Below are 22,486 nucleotides of genomic sequence, written 5' to 3'. Positions count from 1 at the left end.
GTGGGTAGGGGTAGGGTTGTAGATTGGGTTGAGAGATGTGAATATGAACTGGGGAAGGAGACTAGACTGGGAGGTGAGATATGGGATGGGGGGGGTCAACAAACAGAACAATAATTGACTTGTGGCCAGTGAAGTCAAGCCAAGCCAGTGTGTGAGAGATACTGTCTGGAAACACAGAATTAAACTGTAATTTTGGCCATTGTAATGTTAACCAGTGACTAAATCCAGCAGCTCTGTCTTGAAGCACTATCCCGTCCTGTTCATGTTCATTTGCACTTTGATTCTGGCCTCACTTTCTACTAAATTAAAATCCCTGAAATACTCCGTGCAGGCAGGTCGACTGGATTTGCCTTATTCTGACCACCTTCTCCAAACACTATAGCAAGCTCAGTGAACATAGAAGGTCCAAAAACAATTTCAATTTGATTTAGTTCAGCAAAGCACACCCTTAAGCAGGCTCTATCCAGGAAAATGTAGACTTTTGTACGTGATTTAGCCAAGCAGGAGTGTAATATTTATAAAACTGTTTGTTACATGAACACTGATTATGGGGAGTTAGCGAGAGATTCTATGCACTCGGTGATTACAAAGATTGCACTGTCTTCTCAAGGTCATAAAGTGGTTGAGAACCTTTGCCCAGCCCAAGCACAATAAAGTCCCAACAGGCCAACCTGAGGACCACTCAGGAGCTGCTCTGTCTTTTTTTCCCACTGATATAGTCGCCTCTGAATGGCAGACTATAAACGCTTGAGAAACATTTGCAATCGGTGACCGACTCTGTGGCCAGTAATTGGCCGGTGTCAATATTTCCATTTGTCTCAGGGCAGGAGTGCATATAGAGTATAGTGGTCATCCATTGACCCAAACCAAGCCATGTCTATGCCCTCAGCCCATGCGTGGCATTGAGGACAATTCCCCAGCACACAGATTTCCCTTTGAAGCTCAGACGGAAGGTTTAACTGGCACAGCCCCTAGAAATTTCTCTTCTGTACCCTCCCCAGCCCAGCAGTGTTTCATGCCAGGTTACAATTCTATAGGTGCCAGCCACCATCCAGTGCCTCACCCAAGTGACCATCCTTCATGTGTAGCCTAGACAATGATTGGTGACCATGTGAGCATCATAATAAAGTCCAAGCCTATCCTGACTTAGCATCAACATGCATATGCTTTCTAGCAGGGTGCACTGACTATTGATTTATGCACTTTTGTGGTCACCCCCTCTCCAGTCTAGATGGTACCAGCATGCTTCTAATTAAACCATTTGTACCATAGCTCCAGGTAAGAACTGTTAACTCTTCAGCGATCAATCATCTTTCTGACCTCTGGGCTTCAGTTTAAACATTGCCCCACTTCTGTAACTTACCTGCACTTTGATTCTTTCATGTAACTCCTCTACGTACTTCAGATAAGGAAGGGTAGTTTCAAAATCTATGGACTGTTCAGAGCATCTTTGCCACCCAACACATTCCTAACCACACCAAAGGGAAGTGCTGTTGCAGCGCAATCTTGTAAATTGAAATGTCAGACAACCCTAGAACTCAAGGAAAGGATTGCTGGGCTGCAGCAACATACCTCCTGTTCAAAGGAGGGTTTATCTCGGAGGGGCTGGTTAATGACTCAGGATGAGGGAAGGTAAAAGGATCAAGAATATGACATTTGTAACCTCCTGATGCTGCGTGTTTCTTTAACCTGTCTTGTTCCCATTTCCTATTTGACAGAGCAGAGTATTTTTCACAGACTATAAGCTGTTCATTGTGTGACTGCTAAGGTGTGTTGGGGGAAGGCATTGTTTATAGCTCACTTTGGTTGGTTGGGAATTTAGACAAGAGGTATACCCTATAATGTACATCAATGTATTGTAATAAAGAAATATTAAAAATTATGAAAAAATATTGAAACTAACCAGAATAAAAAATGAATATGTAAATATAAGTCTTAAGTGTTTGACTTTCACAAATCTGCCAACTTTGACATTTTTGAGATTTGCTTGAAGGAATGTGTCAGCTTTAGTGCTTATTTATGCTCCCACCAAATCTCATAAAATAATTGCCAAGCTACCTCGTTCATGAAGATAGTGTCCCTTTAAATACAACCTATGGAATTTGAAAAACCCTGTTCATGTTCACGCAGTGCAGAGAAGAATGTAAAAAGGGATGAATGGAAGGTGAGAGTCCAGTTGTCTTGGGAGAAACTGCAGCCGTCATGGTGAGGTATGTGGATAATTGGTCTTGAAAGATGGGCCTTCACTAACTCACTTAGTCAAAACCAGAAATCTGACTTGAGAGAATTAACCTGAAGACTTGGGCTGCTCGTTACCAAATTACCATTAAGGTGATCAAGATGTAAGGAAACTGCAGGAGATAACCTGAGACAGTAGACATGGGACGAGGGGCTGAATGGCCTACTCCTGTACCTCTGTTCCTTCCATGCTCTGAATTGAATTTCAAACACAACTGAGGAGGTGTTGTAAGTTTCGTATAACTAGATTCACTGAGGCAGAGTTCACAAAATAATTTAAAGTCCTGACTCTTATGTAGCTGAGTTAATACCAGGTAAAAGAAAAAAGACTTGCAATTATATAGCACCTCAGGATGTGCCAAAGCACTTTACAGCCAACGAATGATATTTGAATTATAATCACTGCAGTAATGTAGGAAGCATGACAGCAAATTTGTGCACAGCAAGATCCCACAGTGATATGATACTGACCAGATGAGCTATTTTGTTAAGTGAGGGATCAATATTGGCCCTGACACAGGACTATATCCTCTGCTCTTCTTCGAAATAGTGCTATGGAATCTTTTATGCCCACCTGAGAACAGACAGGGCTTCGAATTAACATCTCATCTGAAAGACAGCACCTCCAATAAAGGCCGGCTACCCAACCCGAACCCGAGGGGACCTGACGACATGTGTTGGGTCGGGTCGGGCGGGGTTGCACTTTCGGGGTCGGGCCGGGCCGGACGCGCTCTATCATAAGTAAGTGGCTCCAATGTTAATTTTTGGACTAGAAAGGTGGTTTTGTTACAGTTATTTTAAGTTTGTGCAGATCAGCAACAAAGTGAAAAACGGAAGGTAAATTAACTGATGGTCAGCTCGGGTCAGGCGCGGGAAAAAATGGAAGGACTCGGGCCGGGTCGGGCTTGGATCGGATGTAGTTCTGTCGGGCTCGGGCCGGTTTTTGTTTTTTGCAGACCCGAGCAGGCCTTTAACCTCCAACTGATATAAACAAAAGGCCAGAGATAATTGCACCATTTGCATAGAATTACAGTGCATTTAAGAAAGGAGGTACTTGCATCGGAGGCAGTGCAGCAAAGGTTCACTTGATTGGTCCCTTGGATGAGGAGGTTGACCTATGATGAGAGGCTGAGTAAATTTGCATATATTCTCTGAAGTTTAGAAGAATGAGAAGTGATTTCATTGAAACATATAGGATTCTGAAGGGGCTGCATAGAGTAGTCACTGAGATTGTTTCCACTGGTCGAGAAATCTAAAACACAGGGGCACAGTCTTAGGACTGAGATGAGGAGAAATTACTTCACTCAAAAGGTTGTGAATCTTTGGAATTCTCTACCCCAGATGGTTGTGGATGCTCCATCGTTGAATGTATTTAAGCCTGGGATAGACAGATTTTTGGTCTTCCAGGGAATCGAGGAATATGACGAGCAGGCGAGAAAGTGGAGTTGAATCCTAAGATCAGCCATGATCGTTCTGACTGGCGGAGCAGGTTCGATGGGCCATATGGTCTACTGCAGCTCCTAATTCTTGTGTTGTTGAGAAACAGACCATTTGGCTCAACTGCTCTATGCTACTGTTAATGCTACACATGAGCCTCCTCCCACCCTATGTCATCTAACCCTATCTGCAGATCCTTCCATTCCTTTTCCCCTCATGTTCTGATCTAGCTTTTCGTTAATATCCCCTTAAGTTCAGCAATAGCCTTCAGCTCCTTCACAGTTGGGGTCAGTAACCCTACCAAGTTGCTGAGCCCAATATTATCGGTGGAAATGGACAGAATGGATGTTGATGTTAATTGCAATTCTTGGTAAGGGATCCCAAGGGTGAGGTTCCATCTTTAAACTAAATTATTACGGTAGTTTTGTCCTTCGGCCACTAGAGGTCCCTTTGAGCTGTCGTCACAGTTGGAGGGTGGAGGAACTTTGCCATGAATTGTAGAAAAACTACAATGGCCCAAGTTTTGTTTCCAAAACAACAGAAAATTAATGGCGCTCGCTGTTATTAATGTGTAAATCTTTGTACATTTCCTTCTGCGTGGTTCCCATTTCTTTCTCAATCCTTAAGTTTCATTGGTTAAGGAGAGAGGCGTAGCTCCTGTTGTTCACTGCGATCCCAGATGCCATCACTGTGTCGCTACTAGCTCACACTTCCTGCAAAGTGCAGAGCAAAACATTTTTGGGCTGAAGGGTGGGCGTGCTGTGAGAGGCCCCTCTCCAGTAAAATTGGGAGCATTGGGTATTTGAAGATTACTATCTATCGCCATTCACTTACTAGTTATCAGGATTTCAACAGAATTAGCCAAACTGCTTTTGTTTTCTAATTTTAAAGGCCTTTGATCCATGTTATATGTCCTGTTCCAACTATAATTTAATATCCTCAAGTACTGTGTCATCTCAATAAAAGGCCATCCAAGTGCTCGAGGAGCAGAGCCATTGAGATGACTCCGACAGCTGAGTTTTACCAGACCTCTGGGGACAGGATAGGAGGTGGGGACGGCCCATAAAATGGCAAAGAAAGGCCAGCGTCCTGCCAGCGACGGGGAATATGGCAGACGACCCTCCACCCAGAGGCCAATTGAGCCACTTAAGTGGCCTATTAAGGGCCTCTTCCTGCTGCCATTGGCATTTTACCAGCAGTGGGGGTGTCCTCCACCATGTGGGGAAACCGCCAGGTAAACCCTGGTGGCCTCCCCATGGGCTCAGGGAGGCCCCTCCTATTCGGGCACACTTTGGCCCACAGAGGGGCCCCCCCAGTGGCAATTACAGCTCCCGTGGTAACGGCTCCGCCTGCCCTCAGCAACCCCACAAACCACCTTCCCCCACCTTGCTAGGGCCTGCCTGACTGGGTCTGGTGTTCCCAGACACACTTACCTGGTTGTGTGGGCACTGTCCATCGATGGCATCCTCATCTTCCAGGCACAGTCCTAGTAGTGGCCACCACTTCCGGTGGCGCTGCTGAGCTGCTGGTCCTCTGATTGGCCGTCAGTTCCAGGGGGCGGGTGGCTGGCCATCCTTAATAGATGGGGCCCTGGGTCCCACTGACCTCCAATGTAGGGTTGCTCCCGCCATCCACAACCCCGCCTTTCTCGCCACCCCCGCCCCCGCCCAGCCTTTGGACTTGTTGGCAGGACCTCAGCCGTGGTGACAAAAGTCAGCCCCCGGTATCAGCAGGAGGGAGTAAGAGGGCTTGAGAAATGAGGGCCGGAATTTTACTGCCGTGCTGTGTGTCTCGACGTTAGCACCAAAAGCCGCTCCAGAGCTGGTGCAGGCAGATGGTGGGACCACGGGGCCGATTTTACCGAAGGCGGGCCAATTAAGAGGTTGCCACTAGGACTGTCGTCCAATTAAACCCCAATCAGAGCCCAATAGAGGTGGCCGCAGCTGATGTTGCAAAGGGAAGGAGACGGTGCCTTCCTATTAAGGCGCCTTCGCAGGTAGGCTGGAAATGTTTGTTATATGCCGGGGCCAGGACAGCAGGCCCCGGCAATCGGAGAGATAACCCTGCAGCGGGGTGTTGATACCATGGGGATGGTTTTTGCCACCAGTGAGTTCCTCCGTGGATCCAGCAAGCTGCTGGGAGGCTGCTTTGATGTAGCTGGCAGATTCACCATGCAGCGGGTGGGGTGGGGGTGTACATTCAAGGCTGGTAATTTCCCGGCAGGGTCATAGAATGGAACGGCCACCAATAGGCCAATTAACTAGCCACCGCCCTCCAGTGGGCAGACGGCGGAGCTGCAGCCATTCCTGCCTTTGATAACCAGTGGCAGCGGAAACACGTCAACCTTCCCTCCCAAAGCTTTCCGCTGCCATTTTACCACCCCTCCTGCTTCCCAGGCTGTCTCCAGAGGGCTGTTAAAATTCAGCCCAAAGTATCTTCAGCCTTAATGGGAGACAGCTGAGAGGGATCTTACAGAAAGGTATGTAAAATAATTAATGAGATGGAGAAAATACACCGAGGACAATCAGTGGCACAGGATTACCAGGCAAGTTCAGGATTGTGAAGGGCAGATGTAGGTCAAATGACAGATGGTATTTCTTTACATAAAGAGTGATCAGTGATAACGGGGAAGACGAGGACGCAACCCTTTTATGGAACAGCTGGGTACCGGGTGGTGAACCTGTGGAATTCTCCACCGCAGAAGACAGTGGAGGCCAAGTCATTAAATATATTCAAGAAGGAGATAGATATATTCCTTAATGCCAAAGGGATCGAAGGATATGGGGGGAAAGCGGGAACAGGGTACTGAATTAGACAATCAGCCATGATCTCCTATTTTCTATGTTTCTATGGAATTGGAAGATGGGTATTCTGAAGGGATAGGAACAAATTTAGTTTAGAGATACAGCACTGAAACAGGCCCTTTGGCCCACTGAGTCTGCGCCGACCATCAACCACCCATCTACACTAATCCTACATTAATCCCATTACCCTCTCACATCCCCACCTGTCCCTATATTTCCCTACCACCTACCTATACTAGGGGAAATTTATAATGGCCAATTTACCTACCAACCTGCAAGTCTTTGGCATGTGGGAGGAAACCAGAGCACCCGGAGGAAACCCACGCAAACACAGGGAGAACTTGCAAACTCCACACAGGCAGTACCCAGAATTGAACCCGGGTCGCTGGAGCTGTGAGGCTGCAGTGCTAACCACTGCGCCACTGTGCCGCCCAAATGGGCCAAAGGGCATTGTTTATTGTGGCCTTATGCCTTACTAACTGAACCGGTAATGTGTTTCTGACTGGGTTTGTCCAAGCTGAGTTTGTTACAGGGCAAAACTGAATTGTGTGTGTTGTTTATAACAAGCTTGGTCAGAACCATACTATAACCTCCTCACTGACTTCATGTCTTAGGCTGTTGACTGGTTTTATGATTAAGATTAAGAATTATGATTAAGAAGCATTATTGAAGTTTATACATCTGTCATAGTTGAATGGACTTTTGCACAGTCCCTAGGGCTGTGTTTGCTCAGTAAATGCTTTCACATTAAGTCTGACTTATTGTTCGAACCAAGGGTCACATTGTGCAACAATTCACCAGGTGACCCTGGGAGGCAGTCAGAATTTGGATTAAATATTAATTGTGTTTTGTTCTTTTTAAAAAAGCGTTTAAAGAATATGATTTCCCTAACAGACACGCAGAGTAAGTATGGCACAGGAGAGGTATGATACACATGGGGTGCTGTGGAAGCTGCACTTCAGTTAATGAGTGAATGTCTCCAAAGATATTGATTCGTGCTCGGAGTTAGATCGGCCATCAGTGACTTGCTTATCTGCCAGTCGAGACTTCTAAGTAGGAATTCACCATGAAAAGAGAGGCAGTTGTTACTACTGTAAGCTTCAGGCTATAGCTCCCACCTGCTTTGTGCTTAGCTCAGTGTTTGGTGTGATTTATAGGCTGTTGGATATTCTTTGCCTCCTTTCCTGCAGTCACTGATGCTTACACAGGGGGTGATCTGCAACTGGCAGGGTTAAATCCTCTTTCATAGGCTCCCATTCAGCACTTCCCTCAAGTCCTGCTTGAGCCTAGACGGTGAATTGTCAGTAAGCTATTTGACTGTGGAGAGCTTCACATCGACCCCAATCCTGTCCTCCCTGACATCCACAAAGCAAGCCACTTTCCGATGGAATTGCTGGACGTTGACCAGGACCAGGACCTGGGACCGTGGCTGATACATAGGAACACCAGCTCCAAATTCCACCCCTGACCTGCATTGGCACCTGGTCCGGCAACATCTCAATTTTAAACTTCTCATCCTTATTTTCAAATCCCTCCAAGGCCTCACCCCTCCCTATCTCTGTAACCTCTTCCAGCCCCACAACCCCCCGAGATCTCTGCGCTCCTCCAATTCTGGCCTCTTGCACATCCGGATTTTAATCACTCTACCATTGGTGGCTGTGCTTTCAGTTGCCAAGGCTCTAAGCTCTGGAATTCCCCCTCTAAACCCCTCCACTGCACTACTTCTCTCTCTTCCTTTAGGACACTCCTTAAAATCTACCTCTTTGTCTAAGCTTTCGGTCACCCGCCCTAATATCTTCTTACATGGCTCGGTGTCAAATTTTGTTTGATAACTCTCCTGTGGAGTGCCTTTACTATGTTAAAAGTGCTATATAAATGCAAGTTGTTGTTGCTATATATCACAGTTCCTTCATCGTCGCTGGCTCAGAATCCTAGAATTCCTCATTAACACCATTGTGGGAGGACCATCAACACAAGGACTCCAGCAACTCAAACAGAGGTGCCACTACCCCTTAATCTTTTCAGAGCAACTAGAGATGGAGAATAAATGCCAGGCTTGCCAGCATTGCCCATATTACAAGGACAATATAAAGAAAGGGATCTGCACACATAGTGGAACTCCAACAGGCTAGAGATTTCAGATGGCACTCTCACCCAAGGCTGTGGAATCACTCTAAACAGGTGTGCCATGCTTGTACCCTTACTGTGTGGGTCCTTACTACGCACAGGTTGTTTTCCTTGCACATGTAGTCACTGTGTGCAGATTGTTACAGTGCTATTCTGTGCCTGCTAGTCAGGTTTGTGACTAGGTGTGACTTGTCTATCGTAGAAAGTGACTGAATTTTTTGAAATGTGTCTGCACATTAAGGAGTTTCAAAAACGCAAGTGAATCTTTCAAATGGATGTGATTTCCTTGTAGGGATCGGAGTGGGACTGATGGGATTTGGTGTGTTTTTCCTTCTGTTTGGTGTCCTTTTGTATTTTGACAGAGTGCTCCTTGGATTGGGAAACGTGAGTATTCTCTTTTATAAAATGTGTGGGAGTTGACGAGTTGGGAGGGTTCTCAGAGTTGACAGCTCGTAGGAGAATCTCAAGAGAAGAGCATAACCGAATGATCGCAGAAGAAGCAGAATGTGACAGGAATTCCAGGTTAAATAGGAAGCCCTGCTGTGCATTAGAAAAGATTAGATTAGTCCTAATTTTTTTCAGTTATTTTGGCTACACTGATTTAGATAAAATGCGTTTCACAGTAAATATATAACTGTATTTGATCACTGTATTAAGTTATTTGTCCATTGTTATATAAATTAATTTTGTATTTTAAACACAGTTTCACAATGTAATATCACATTCAAAGACCACAGAGAGTTCTTATAAAGGCAAAGTACCCAATAGCAATTACCAAATGGGATTTGGTTCGTTTTCAAGGGTGAATTATTGAAACTGTTCCCAGATTTCAAGACAAAGATATTCACCCTTGAGGGTTAGGGATCACCCATGAGAATGATCTAACACACAGGAGATAAAATAATCAAGGATAAAAAGACCAGAAGATGTAATGTTGGCTTATTTCCCCACTCTGCCATATTTGATGAAGTTGTCAACCACTGGGATTGGAATAAATGTTAGGATTCATCCCAAACTGTTCTCCAGGCTACTGGGGATTCTATAGTGCTTAAGAGCTCAGGTTACAAGTGTTGACAGAATTCCCATTCTCGTCTACTGGAGCCCACTGGTTGCTCGATAGCAGTGCCTGCTTCACCCCCTCAACGCCAGTGTCAGATTCAGCCTCATGGAGCAAGAAGGTCCCCCAAGCATGTAATTAGTTGGCTAATCTCAGACAGAGCAGCTGTTGGAGTTTACAAGGAACCCAAGGAAAAGGAGTCATTAAGTGAAGTGAGAATTTTTTTTTTGTTGGTGTGAGGAGCCATCTAGACGAGGGAGGAAAGGTTCAGAAGAAAAGTTGGCAGAGTGGTGGCAGAGTGTGGGGGATCACCCAGGGGTGGGGCAGGTGGGCATCTACGCAGCCTCCTAAACCGCTGAGTTGCTCATCTTATGTTGGACGCCCCTGAAAAGCAGGGAACATCAGAATCAGCACCAACATCCATTCTGTAACCTAGCAACTGACTCGGAGAAGAATGGAATAGATCACCTGTCCAATCATCTCTCAGTATTAGCCAGAAATTGCATCACTCAGGCAGATCAAAAGAAGGGGAATACTGGAGGGGAAGTTTACAGGGGACAGGGCAAATTAAATGATATCTTATCTTGTCGAATAAAAGTACAAGCATTTATTCTTAGATTCTACGCTATTTCAAAGTGTTTTCCGGGATCCTCGAACTGCTGGTGCCACAGTCTTTCCTCCCCCTTACAGTCAGACTAGAGAGTCATCTGATCATCAATTTCTTAGGCATCTTTGGGTTCTTTTTCTCTCTCCCCTTTCAGCCTTGGAGATGCCCTGCACTGTGGCCCTACACCCGGGCTGGGAATTTGCTGGGAGCTGCTCCCATTCCAACAGAAGTGCAGCGGAAACACCACTCCCGTGAGTGACCAGGTTCCCATTTCACTTCCGACAAAGGTACGGCAATGGGGCAAGATCATCCCCAGGGAAATTCTCAGCTGTAGATGTCCTGATTTAAAAAGATACAGGGTATCCCTTTTAGCTGTCCCTGATCTGTGGAACCTTCACCCGCTGAAGGACTCCACCTCTCAGATCATTTTGTGATGTGAAATCTCTCCTGTGCCTGATTAGATTCACTTCATATGGGCTTGGCGTTTAGTAGAACACAACGAGCTGGAAACTATTCTTGAAATAAGGGTTAGTCAGGCACAAATCCTTTACCAGTTCATGTAAATGACCCTGATTGCCCAATTCTAAATGTTCACTAATGTCATCCATTTGTGTCCCCTCCAAATTGCTAAATCTTTGGGAAAAATTAGCTCTGAAATATGATCAGTGTTTCACAGACTCATACAGCACAGAAGGAGGCCATTTGGCTCATTTGACCGTGTGCCAACTCTTTGAAAGATCTATTCAATTAATCTAACCAACATCCCTGCTCTTTCCTTATAGCCCTGCAAACTTATCCTTTTCAGTTATATATCAAATTCCCTTTTTAAAGTTACCGTTAAATTTGCCTTTCAGGCAGTACGTTCTAGATCACAACAACTCGCAGCTTAAAAGTGTTCTCTTCTCCCCTCTGGCTCTTTTGCCAGTTATCTCCTCCAGCTCTACAAACCTCCGACATATCTGAGCTCCTCCAATTCTGGCACCTTGTGCATCCCCGATTTTAATCACTTCGCCATTGGCTGCCATTTCTTTAGCTGCCTGGGCCCTAAACTCCAGAATTTCCCTCCTTAACCTCTCCACCTCTCTACCCCTCTCTCTTTCTTTAAAAGCTTCTTAAAATCTACCTCTTTGACCAGGCTTTTGGTCAGCTGTCCGAATATCTCCTCATGTGGCTCAGTGTCAAGTTTTGTTTGATAACGCTCCTGTGCCTTGGGATATTTTCCTACATTATAAATGCAAGTTTTTTTTTTGTTGTTGTCCGAAATCTGTGTCCTTTGGTTACTGTCCCATAACCTTCACTGCTCTGAAGAGAACAATCCTGCTTCTCTGTTGTCTGAAGTCCCACATCCCTGGCAGTTTTCTAGTAAATCTCCTAGAATCATAGAATAGTGCAGCACAGAAGGAGGCCAATTGGCCATTGAGTCTGTGCTATCTCTGAGAGCACTCAAACATACATACGAATTAGGAGCAGAAGTAAGCCATTTGGCCCCTTGAGCCTGCTCTGCCATTCAGTAAGATCATGGCTGATCTGTTTGTGTTTTGAATTGCACATTCCCATCTACCCTGATAACCTTTGACCCCCTTGCCTAACAAGAACCTATCTACCTCCGCCTTAAAAATATTCAATGAACCTGCCTCCGCCACCTTCTAAGGCAGAGAGTTCCAAAGTCGCACAACCCTCAGAGAGAAAAATTTCTCCTCATCTCTGCCCTAAAAGGGCGACCCCTAATTTTAAAACAGTGCCCCCTAATTCTGGACTCACCTGCAAGAGGAAACATCCATTCCACATCCACCATGTCAAGACAGTTCAGGATCTTGTATACTTCAATGCAGTCTTCCCTCACTCTTCTAAACTCCAATGAAAACAAGCCCTGCTCTTTCCCCATATCCCTGCAATTTTTTCTCCTTCAAGTATTTATCTACTTCCCTTTATAAAGCTACTATTGAAACTGTTTCCACCATTCAATCAGACCGTGCATCCCAAACAGTTGCTGAGTAAAAACATTTTTCCTCATGTTGCTGATGGTTTTTTTGGACAATTCTACAGGCATTGGAAACAGTTTCTCTTTATTTAATCTATCTAAATCCTTCATGATTTTAAACACCTCTATCAAATCTCCTGTTAACTTTCTCTGCTCTAAGAAAAATAATCACTGCTTTTCCGTCTGTACCCTCTCCAAAACCTTCATGTCCTTCCTCAAGTGTGGAGCCCAGAATTGGACACAATACTTCAGCTCTGAGTTTTGTTTGCTTTTTTCTTCGCCCTCATTAGATCCTCTTTGTTTCTGGCCTTCCCTTCATCACTGGACTGCGGAACACTTTTCAATTCTTCCTCCAGAGACAGAAAGCGAAAGGTTTGAGTTTCTTCCTGGCCGGGATTCTGCTGGTGCTGCTCAGGTGGCCTGTAGTTGGCATGCTATGTGAAAGCTACGGATTTTTTCTACTTTTCAAGTAAGGCTCATTTCTATTAGAAACGCTTGGGCTGCAGAGGCTTATTAATGGCCCAAGTGGCGAGGAAGAGAATTGTGAATCGCCACAATTTGTGGGATTATTTGCGCCGCTCCGCTGTTAGCCTCACGGTAACAGCAGCTCACCCTCAATCTCCCCATGAGTGTCATCAATTTGCTGTATTTCCACATTACCTTCCCATTAAACTTGCAGCAGAAAGTTTACAGCACTTTCCAAACCCGTGACCTCTACCACCTAGAAGAACAAGGGCAGCAGATGCATGGGAACACCACCACTTGCAAGTTCCCCTCCAAGCCACACATCATCCTGACTTGGAAATATATGGTCATTCCGTCACTGTCATTGGGTCAAAATCCTGGAACTCCCTTCCTAACAGTACTGTTGGGTGTACCTGCATCCCACGAACTTCAGCGGTTCAAGAAGGCAGCTCACCACCACCTTCTTAAGGGCAATTAGGGATGGGCCATAAATGCTGGCCTAGCCAGGTATGTCCATATCCCATGAAAGAATAAAAGAAAAGAAAATTAGGGCTAGTACTTTAGGGCATTAACTACCATGTTAATGACCAGGTTTATGTTTCTGCACTGTCACTCAACCTGTTGAGCCCAGAAAGGGAAAATTTAAACTTTGAAGTCTTACTCCCACAGGTTGAGATTTCAAAAAAAATGTTAATGTTTTTCTTACTTTTCTTTTTCATTTTTTGCTCTCTATCACAATTTTAGTTCCCTCTTTATTTCCCTTTCTATATCTAATTGGACTCTAATTCACCTTCCTTCTCAATTGTTCATCTGTTTCTTTCTCAATCCTTAAATCTCATACCTTAAGGAGATAGACTGGTCACTGAGGTCCTAGAGGCCTGGTTTCCCTCATCACTCCATTATCAGCTAGCACTTTCAGCAACATACAGGGCAAAAAAACTTGGAGCTCACGGGGAGATTGAGGGTGAGCTGCTGTTTTCGTGAGGCTAACAGCGGAGCAGCGTAAATCGTCCCGCAACTTGTGGCGATTCACAATTCTCTTTGAGGGGAGAAAGTCTAACTAACTGCTCCACTCCAGCAAAATCTGGGCCAATGTTTTATTTCTTACGTCAGTCTTATCTAGTTAGATAATTGAGGGAATGGGTGATGGATTATCTTTGAAGGCTATCTGAGTTCCAACTGCCTTAATCTTGAGCAGAATATTCATAGAGAAGGTAGAGCTTGCTCATTAGATGTGCACATGTAGATCCAATAATAGATTTTTTTAGTCATTCGGCGGATGTGGGCGTCACTGGCTAGGACAGCATTTATTACCCATCCCTAATTGCCTTTGAGAAGGTGGTGGTGAGCTGCCTTCCTGAACCGCTGCAGTCCGTGTGGGGTAGGCACACCCACAGTGCTGTTAGGAAGGGAGTTCCAGGATTTTGACCCAGTGATATAGTTCCAAATCAAGATGGTGTGTGGCTTGGAGGGGAACTTGCAGGTGGTGGTGTTCCCATGCATCTGCTGCTCTTGTCCTTCTAGGACAAGGAGAGGTCACAAGTTGAAAGGTGCTGCCTAAGGCTTCTTGGTGCGTTGCTGCAGTGCATCTTGTAGATAGTACACATTGCTGCCACTGTGCATCGGTGGTGGAGGGAGTAAATGTTGAAGGTGGTGGATAGGGCCCCAATCAAGCGACTGCTTTGTCCTGGATGGTGTCGAACTTCTTGAGTGTTGTTGGAACTGCACCCATCCAGGCAAGTGGAGAGTATTCCACCACACTCCTGACTTGTGCCTTGTAAATGGTGGACAAGCTTTGGGGAGTCAGGAGGTGAGTTACTCGCCGCAGGATTCCTAGCCTCTGACCTGCTCTTGTAGCCACGGTATTTATATGACGACTCCAGTTCAGTTTCTGGTCAATGGTTGATAGTGGTTGATTCAGCAATGGTAATGCCATTGAATGTCAAGGGGAGATGGTTAGATTCTCTCTTGTTTGAGATGTCATTGCCTGGCACTTGTGTGGCACGAATGTTACTTGCTACTTATCAGCCCAAGTCTGGATATTGTCCAGGTCTTGCTGCATTTCTATTCAGACTGCTTCAGTATCTGAGGAGTCACAAATGGTGCTGAACATTGTGCAATCATCAGTGAACATCCCCACTTCTGACCTTATGATTGAAGGAAGGTCATTGATGAAGCAGCTGAAGATGATTGGGCCTAGAACACTATCCTGAGAAACTCCTGCAGCGATGTCCTGCAGCTGAGATGATTGACCTCCAACAACCACAACCATTGTCCTTTGTGCTAGGTCTGACTCCAACCAGCGGAGAGTTTTCCCCCTGATTCCCATTGACTCCAATTTTGCTAGGGCTCCTTGATGCCATACCCAGTCAAATGCTGCCTAGATGTCAAGGGCAGTCACTCTCACCCCACCTCATGCCTGCATATAGTTAGACATGCATGATAGTGTAGTGGGTATGTTATGGGTCTAGAAATCCAGTAGATCTCAACTGGTAATCCAATAGAATGTGGGTTCAAATCCCACCATTGCAGTTTGATAACTTTATTTCAGTTAAAAAGACACCTGGAAATCTGTATAAGTGACCCTGAAACTGTTAGGTTGTCTAAAAACCCACCCGGTTCACTAATGTTCTTTAGAGAAGAAAACCTACTTTCCTTTCCTGGTATGGCCTATATGTGACTCCAGTCCATTACCCAGTTGTTGCCTCTTAACTGCACTCCAAAGTTAGTTAGTTTCCACCACCTGTTAGGACAGCTGAAGATGGACAATAAATACTGGCCTTCCAATCTCGAGAATGAAACAAAAAAGAAATCTGTTTAAAGACATAGAAAACACAAAATATCTCAAAAAAATGAAGTTAATTAAATCTTCCCAATGTGCAACTGTTTTCCCAGGAGCACTCTCCCACTTGTATCGGAATTTCTCTCCAAGATTCCAGTCCTGAGATTAATCTTTACTTTTCCCGGACTCAGCATGGTAAGTCACTACTCTGTTCCTTCCTTCCATTCTGGGTTTGTTTTCTATAAAGCTGTGTTGTTTGGGGGATTGCTTCTAGAGTGATCTGACCAAGCTTTTGATAAGAAGTTAGGGAAAATAATTTGCACAGAAATTTAATTCCAATCTCCCAATTGCACGTTTTTTAAAAAATGTTTCTTACTTTGAGAAACTTTGGTAACTTTCCTGTGAGGTAATATGATCATCTGTCATGTGAAGTGCTGTGTTCCTGTCTGCCTGTCCCTTGCAAAGATACATTCCTGAATGTCCATTGAAATGATATTGGGCCTGCTTTTAACTCTGTGCATGTGGATGGGTTTTGAGTGTGTTCAAATCTCACCCATCCCAATATTTCTCTCGCAGGTGATGTTTTTCCTTATCTCTGTGCAGTGATGTTTCTCTCTATTTCTCCATTTGATAATGTGTTCTCTGCCTCATGGCTGCCATGTTTTTGCAAAAGAAAATGTTCCCGGATAAACACATCAGTGTTGGTCTCATCATAAAAGATTGGTTTCAGTTTTAATCTGCATTCATGGTCAGTGTAGTTAGAAATAATTCCTTTTCTACCTTAAATTTAAGATTCTGTGTGTGTGTTTATTGTTAATGTTGATGCATATTAATGAAGGAACCTATTAAGATTCAGGCAGAACCGTCCATAATAATGTGTAGGTAAGTGAGGACTGTGAACTGTTTTTAATGTTGGAACTGTGATTTGACACAGTTAAAATTATATTTGTGGTTATCATTATATTGAATAAATGTGTCTCCTTTAATAGTTTGATTATATTCTGCTCCACGCCTACCAGGAATGTTAATCCAATGTCTCATTGATGTGCATCATCAATATTAAAGCTACTCCCACACAAATGTTTTAAGCAGTTGCAATCTAAGAAAGGAGGTGGGCAATTATTTTAAAGTCTAACATCACCTATTAAATAAAACATAAAGAATACAACCTGATTCCAGCCTATGGGGATCACTGGATAGGGATTTGGTTGTAAGGGTGGATGAGTCTTTTCATCTCTGGAATCACAGGTCACATGATTTTTTAAAAAATTCGTTCGGGGGATGTGGGCATCACTGGCAAGGCCAGCATTTAATGCCCATCCCTAATTGCCCTTGAGAAGGTGGTGGTGAGCCACCTTCTTGAACTGCTGCGGCCCATCTGCTGCAAGTACACCCGCAGTGCTGTTAGGGAGAGAATTCCAGGAATTTAACCCAGGGACAGTGAAGGAACAGCAATATAGTTCCAAGTCAGGATGGTGTGTGGCTTGGAGGGGAACTCGCAGGTGATGGTGTTCTCATGTGTCTGCTGCCCTTGTCCTTCTAGGTGGTAGAGGTTGCCAGTTTGGAAGGTGCTGTCGAAGGAACCTTGGCAAGTTGCTGCAGTGCCTCTTGTAAATGAATGAATGCTCACCCCACACTCCACAAGCCCCCAACTTCATCCCACCACCCGAAAACCATACATTAAGAAAGGAAAGAAAAGAAAGGAAGAAAGACTTGCATTTATATAGTGCCATTCATGACCTCAGGATATCCTAATGCACTTTGTAGCCAATTAAGTAACTTTTAATGTAGGAAACACAGCACCCAATTTGCGCACAGCAAGGTCCTTCGAACAGCGATAAGATAAATGACCAGATAATTTTTTATAGTGGTTTTAGTTGAGGGCTAAATATTGGCCAGGACCCTGAATTCCCCTGCTCTTATTCACAATAGTGCTGGGGATCTTTTACATCAACTTAGGAGTGAGGATCCTTGCCAATGGGTCAGAAAGTCATTCATTCAAGCCCCACTTCAGAATCTTGATCACATAATCTAGACCGACACTTTAATGCAAGACTAAGAGAGTGCTACACTCTAGAAGGTGCCACCTTTTGAATTAGATGTTCAGCTGAGGCCTGTATGTTTATTTAATGTAAAATGACTCTCTAGTGGTTTTAGTTAAGTGATAAATATTGACCAATACAAAGCAGATGAACAAACTTTTCCCTATCAAATTTGTCAACTTCTCTGAGTTCCCTCAGTACGACAAAGTCCTAATATCCTTGTGTGATTTCCAATAAGATTGCTTCAAAGAAACATTTATGGGGTAACATTTCAACTGATTAACATCCCTGGTGGAAGATATTTCAAGTCTCCTTTCACAAACTCACTCCGCTTTGTAGTTTATTATTTTTATATCAATACAACAAGGTAAATTATTCTTTTATTAAGGTTGTGGTAAACCCATCTGTTTTCATATTCCGATAACATCGCTGCCCACAAGCCATTTAATAACCATCAACAAGATTTAAAGCAACAATATATTATGGAAGTCAAAGTCATACTACACAATAACTTTTATTTATACGTGTTGGGTTGTGTGCATTTATTATAAAGAGTGCTAGACAAAGACAAAGAGCTATGCCTACACTATTGAACAGTCCCAGGAGGTGCACAACGAAGGAACAAACTTGCAATTATATCGCACTTTTCACAGCCTCAGGACAACTCAAAGCACCTCACAGGTGGTGAAGCACTTTTGACGTGTAGCCACTGTTGTAAAGTCAGAAAGCGCAGCAGCCAATTTGTGCACAGCAAGCTCCCACAAAACAGCCATGTGATAAATGACCAGATAATCAATTTTAATGAAGTCAGATGAGGAATAAATGTTGTCCAGGTACCTGAAGAACTCAGAAAATGCTGGAACTACTCAGCAGGTCTGTGGAGAGATAAATAAAGTTAATATTTCAGGCCGAATACCTTTCATCAGAACTGACTTGAGTTGACAAAAGAACTGACATCAGTTCTGAAGAAAGGTCATCGACCTGCAACAATAACCCTGCATCGCTCTCCATTGATGCTGCCTGAGCCTGCCGAGCATTTCCAGCATTTTCTGCGTTTAGTTCACATTTTAAGCATTTGCAGTATTTTGATTTTGTATCAGAAAAACTCCCTGGCTCTTTTTCAAAAGGTATCATGGAATTATTTACACCCAACTGCAAGAGCAGGCATGTTTTTCACGGAACATCTTATTCTAAAAGTGGCACCTTCTACAGTGCAGCACTCCCTTAGTAGTGTATTGATATTGAAGTGTCAGCCTAGATTATGTGATTATAAAACACACTAGAGGGAATGGGGGATTCAGTAAACTAACTAGCGCATTTTCTTTCTCTTCTGTTGCCTGGTTTTTGAATCAGACCCCTTCTTTTTGTTGGCTATAGAACCCCTACAATTTCAAGGCTGTCTCCAATTCACAGGGGGGACACAATATAAAAACAGCACTTAATTGGGCACCAAATTGGCACTTTGAAATGGTTCAACATTGTGAAGTGAATGCAGGTAGTTCCTTTATCTCTGTAGATTAACGTTTACAAAAAAGGGAGCAGAATCCGTCTCTGAGTTGTAACTGGCAGGGAGGGGAGATAACAAACGGAGAAGAACCTTGCCAGTTTTTCATTCTTATCACATTGCTTGTTTTCTCCCCCTAGGTGTTGAAGAGATTTAATGAGGGAGGCTCTTTGGTGTGAAGACAAAGCAAGGAAATATGAATCTGAATAAGCAGTTGAAGAAGTCATCTGATAAAACCTGTTAGAAACACAGCTGCACTGCACCATATTCAAATTGGGCCAATGCTATGTACAAACTGGGAATTGGTCCTGCCCCAGGTTACAGGAAGACTGTTTATTCTAGCTAACCAATCAATAACTTCCCTTTCATTCCCCATCAACCCTGAGCTCACTAATCTACTTGGTTCCCAGTCCGCCAATACCTCATCCACATCATCAAATTCTTCCATGGTCTCAATGTTCCCTATCTCTGTAACCTACTCCACTCCTACCACCTTCTGAGATCCCTGTGCTCCTCTAATTCTGGCCTTTTGCGCATCCTTGATCTTCATGGCTGTAACACTGTTGCCCATGTTTTCAGCCGTTTAGGCCCTAAGCTCTGGAATTCCCTTCCTAAATCTCTCTGCCCCTCAATCTCCCTCTGTCTCTTCCTTGAAGACGCACCTTGAAACCTACCTCTTTGACCAAGCTTCTGGCCCCTGTCCTAATAACTCCTTGTGTGGCTTGGTGTCAAATTGTGTTAGATAATCGCTCCTGTTGATGTACCTTGGGATGTTTTACCATGCTAAAGGCACTATATAAATACAAGTTGTTGTTGCTGTCTTACGGGCAAAATTTATTATTGATCTTTCTCCCCCATTTCTGTCCCTTCCTTTTCTCCAACCTTTCCCCTCAGGGTTGATGGGGAATGAAAGGGAAGTTTCTCCACAAATTTCTCCACTCTCATGAGTACTCTGGGTTGGTTCAGAGAGAAGCCAGCTGACCATAATTTCTGTACATAATACCAGCTCCCTCTCCTCTCTCCTCACTTGAGATAAAGACACTGGACATGTGTTAAATCTGTTTCAATTAAACTGAGTGGTAGATTCACTCGACAATCTGACTTGGCAGAACGTCCATCAGAATGTTTGTTTGCAATTCAGGTTTTGACTCAATTATTTATTTTTATTGAATGATACCTGATAAGTTTCATTCACTGTGCGTGTATTTCTATGCTCATGGGTTTTATTACAGGGTATCAGGCTGGAGGTGCTAATGAAGTGAAATGACTGCAAACAAGGGCTCCTCATCTCTGCCTTGGAGGTAACGTCTGTAGCCAGACTGGGATTTGGCAGATGCTTTTAAGGCTTTGTATCAAGAGACAGACTCGTTCACAAATAGAATTCATGGCCATGTATCTTAAATCTATTTCAGCATCATATGTTGTTGTGATTCAATGATGAGCTAGATCTTGCTGGATTAAAGCATCTCACGGTGTTCCCTGTTAATTAGACTATTTTCTGCATCATTCAGCTCCAAAAATTTTCGTCTTGAAACTTGCTGGAAGTGCAAGATGATAACAGCATGTCAAGGGCAATGGAGCAGCTGGGAATTCAGTGAATGGCAGGGTCAACCGTTTATCTCATTAAACAACGAGATGTAAGGATTGAGAAAGAAACGGAAAAACAACGGAGAAGGAAACAGGGTGAATTTGGGTCAAATCAGGTGCAGAATAGAGAGCGGGAAGGAAAGATTGGATTAAGAGAGACAGAAAGGAAAAGTAAGAAATGCGTTTCAAAATTTAAAATTTGATTTAAAAAAAAAATCTCTAACAGCACTACATGCAGGAGTGAGACTCCATGATTTAAATTGTTCCCTTTCTGGGCCAGAGAGGTTAATTGGCACTGCATTAACAATTATCAACACATTCAAAAGGTACTTATGCTCTTAATTACCAGACGTAACTTTCTGTTGTGCGCTTAATGGGAAAATAATATCAAATGCAGCAAGTTCTTAAAATTAACAGGGAGGCTAAGGGTGAGATACTGTTTTTGAAAAACAGATAGTGGAGCAATGTAAGTAGAGCAGCAAGTTCTGGAGATTTGTAACTCATGGTTTATCACTTAGTTCCTTGAACTTTCTGGACAATTTGCTTATTACTAACTGGATAGGTTGTGAACACACGATTATTATTCCAGCAAGAACTGACCCAATATTTTGGGCAGAAGAGCATTGGATATTGCTCTATTTAGCCTACTCTATCCAAACTCCCAACAGGACCCTGACTGGGATTCTGGAAACAATAGATCAGAATTTGATTTATTAACAAGAGTACACCCAGTCCTTTTTAAAATCCAGCCATGGGTTTGAGTTTCACAACCTGCATTGGTAATCTGTTCCACATCTCTATCACTTAGTTGAAATAATGGGCTGGATTTTGCTATCATGGCAAGGGTCCCGCCAACAGGCCCGAAAGCAGGGATGATCCTCCCCAATTAATTAATCAATTAATTGGCTGCCACTGGGGCAGCCATCCCTATTAAGGATGGCTGCCCGCCCCCAGGAGCTGTCAGCTAATCAGAAGGCTGGCAGTTCAGCAGGCTCAGCAGTGCCACCAAGAGCAGTCGCAATGGAAGGACGGTGCCCTCACAACCTCACGGGGGTCAGGCAGGCAGGCCCTAGCGATGAGGGGGATGTGTTGGTGAGGGCAGGAGGCACCATTGCCTCGGGAGCGGTCATTGCCGCCGTGGTGCCCCTCTGTGGGCCAAAGAGTGCCCAAGAAGGAGAGCACCCCACCCCCCTCCCCGAGAACCTGCTGGGAGACTGCCAGGGTTTTCCCGACAGTTTCCCCACGGGTGGAGGATTTGCCCACCGCTGCTGGTAAAATGCCAGCGCTGACAGGAAGCCCTTAATTGGCCCCTTAGGTGGCACACTTGGCCTCTGGTTCGGACGGCCATCCGCCACCTTCCCCCTGCTGGCAAGATGGCATGGCGATGGGCACTTCATCCCCTGCCTTCCCTTGTCAATTTCATGGGCTCCCCACTGCCTCCCAACCTGTCCCCAGAGGGCAGATAAAATCCAGCCCAATGTTGCCTAAATTTCTTATTTTCTGTGTCTCCCAGCTTTCGGTGCTTGGGTTCAGAAGGGGTAAGTTGAGTTTGACCAATTCACTGGACTTCTTTGAGGTGGTTACAGACCTGGGGAGTAAACCTAAGGCGGTGGGTGTTAGCTCCTTGGATTTCAGGAAGATGTTGGCACTAAAGGCCAGTTCAGGTCTGCAAATGAAACCCGATCCAAGTCTGACAGAACCACATCCGACCCGAGCCCGACCCGGCCCGAGTCCTTTCATTTTTTCCTGCACCCGACCTGACCCGACCATCAGTTAACGTATCTTCCTTTTTACACTTTGTTACTTATCCGCACAAGCTTAAAAAACTGTAACTAAACAACCTTTCTAGTCCAAA

The 22,486-nt window shown here is 44.3% G+C and overlaps 1 protein-coding gene across 2 annotated transcripts; it reads left to right on the top strand.

The window, feature by feature from the left end:
- The first annotated feature begins 7,300 nt into the window (after positions 1-7,300).
- On the top strand, positions 7,301-20,180 carry LOC137384123 (vesicle transport protein GOT1B-like). 2 transcript variants are annotated; one of them, XM_068057734.1, is made up of 5 exons: positions 7,301-7,382; positions 8,899-8,990; positions 12,542-12,720; positions 15,612-15,693; positions 19,185-20,180. In XM_068057734.1, exons 1-5 carry the CDS (start codon positions 7,358-7,360, stop codon positions 19,221-19,223), a joined length of 417 nt encoding a protein of 138 aa, XP_067913835.1. In that variant the 5' UTR covers positions 7,301-7,357; the 3' UTR covers positions 19,224-20,180. The 2 variants fall into 2 exon arrangements, with proteins under 2 accessions (XP_067913835.1, XP_067913836.1); XM_068057735.1 differs by lacking the exon at positions 7,301-7,382 and adding an exon at positions 7,408-7,572.
- The last annotated feature ends 2,306 nt before the right edge of the window (positions 20,181-22,486 follow it).

This window comes from Heterodontus francisci, chromosome 25, assembly GCF_036365525.1.
Source record: "Heterodontus francisci isolate sHetFra1 chromosome 25, sHetFra1.hap1, whole genome shotgun sequence".
In the NCBI taxonomy this organism is placed as follows: domain Eukaryota; kingdom Metazoa; phylum Chordata; class Chondrichthyes; order Heterodontiformes; family Heterodontidae; genus Heterodontus; species Heterodontus francisci.
Note: the sequence above shows the minus strand (reverse complement) of the source record. Positions and strands in the feature narration are given on the sequence as shown.

Excerpts from the sequence above, each read along its gene's own strand:
- LOC137384123 (XM_068057734.1), top strand. The coding sequence starts at position 7,358 with ATGATTTCCCTAACAGACACGCAGA. Across the intron at positions 7,383-8,898 it reads TTCCCTAACAGACACGCAGA|GGATCGGAGTGGGACTGATG; the intron begins GTAAGTATGGCA and ends ATTTCCTTGTAG. Across the intron at positions 15,694-19,184 it reads CTTTTCCCGGACTCAGCATG|GTGTTGAAGAGATTTAATGA; the intron begins GTAAGTCACTAC and ends TTCTCCCCCTAG.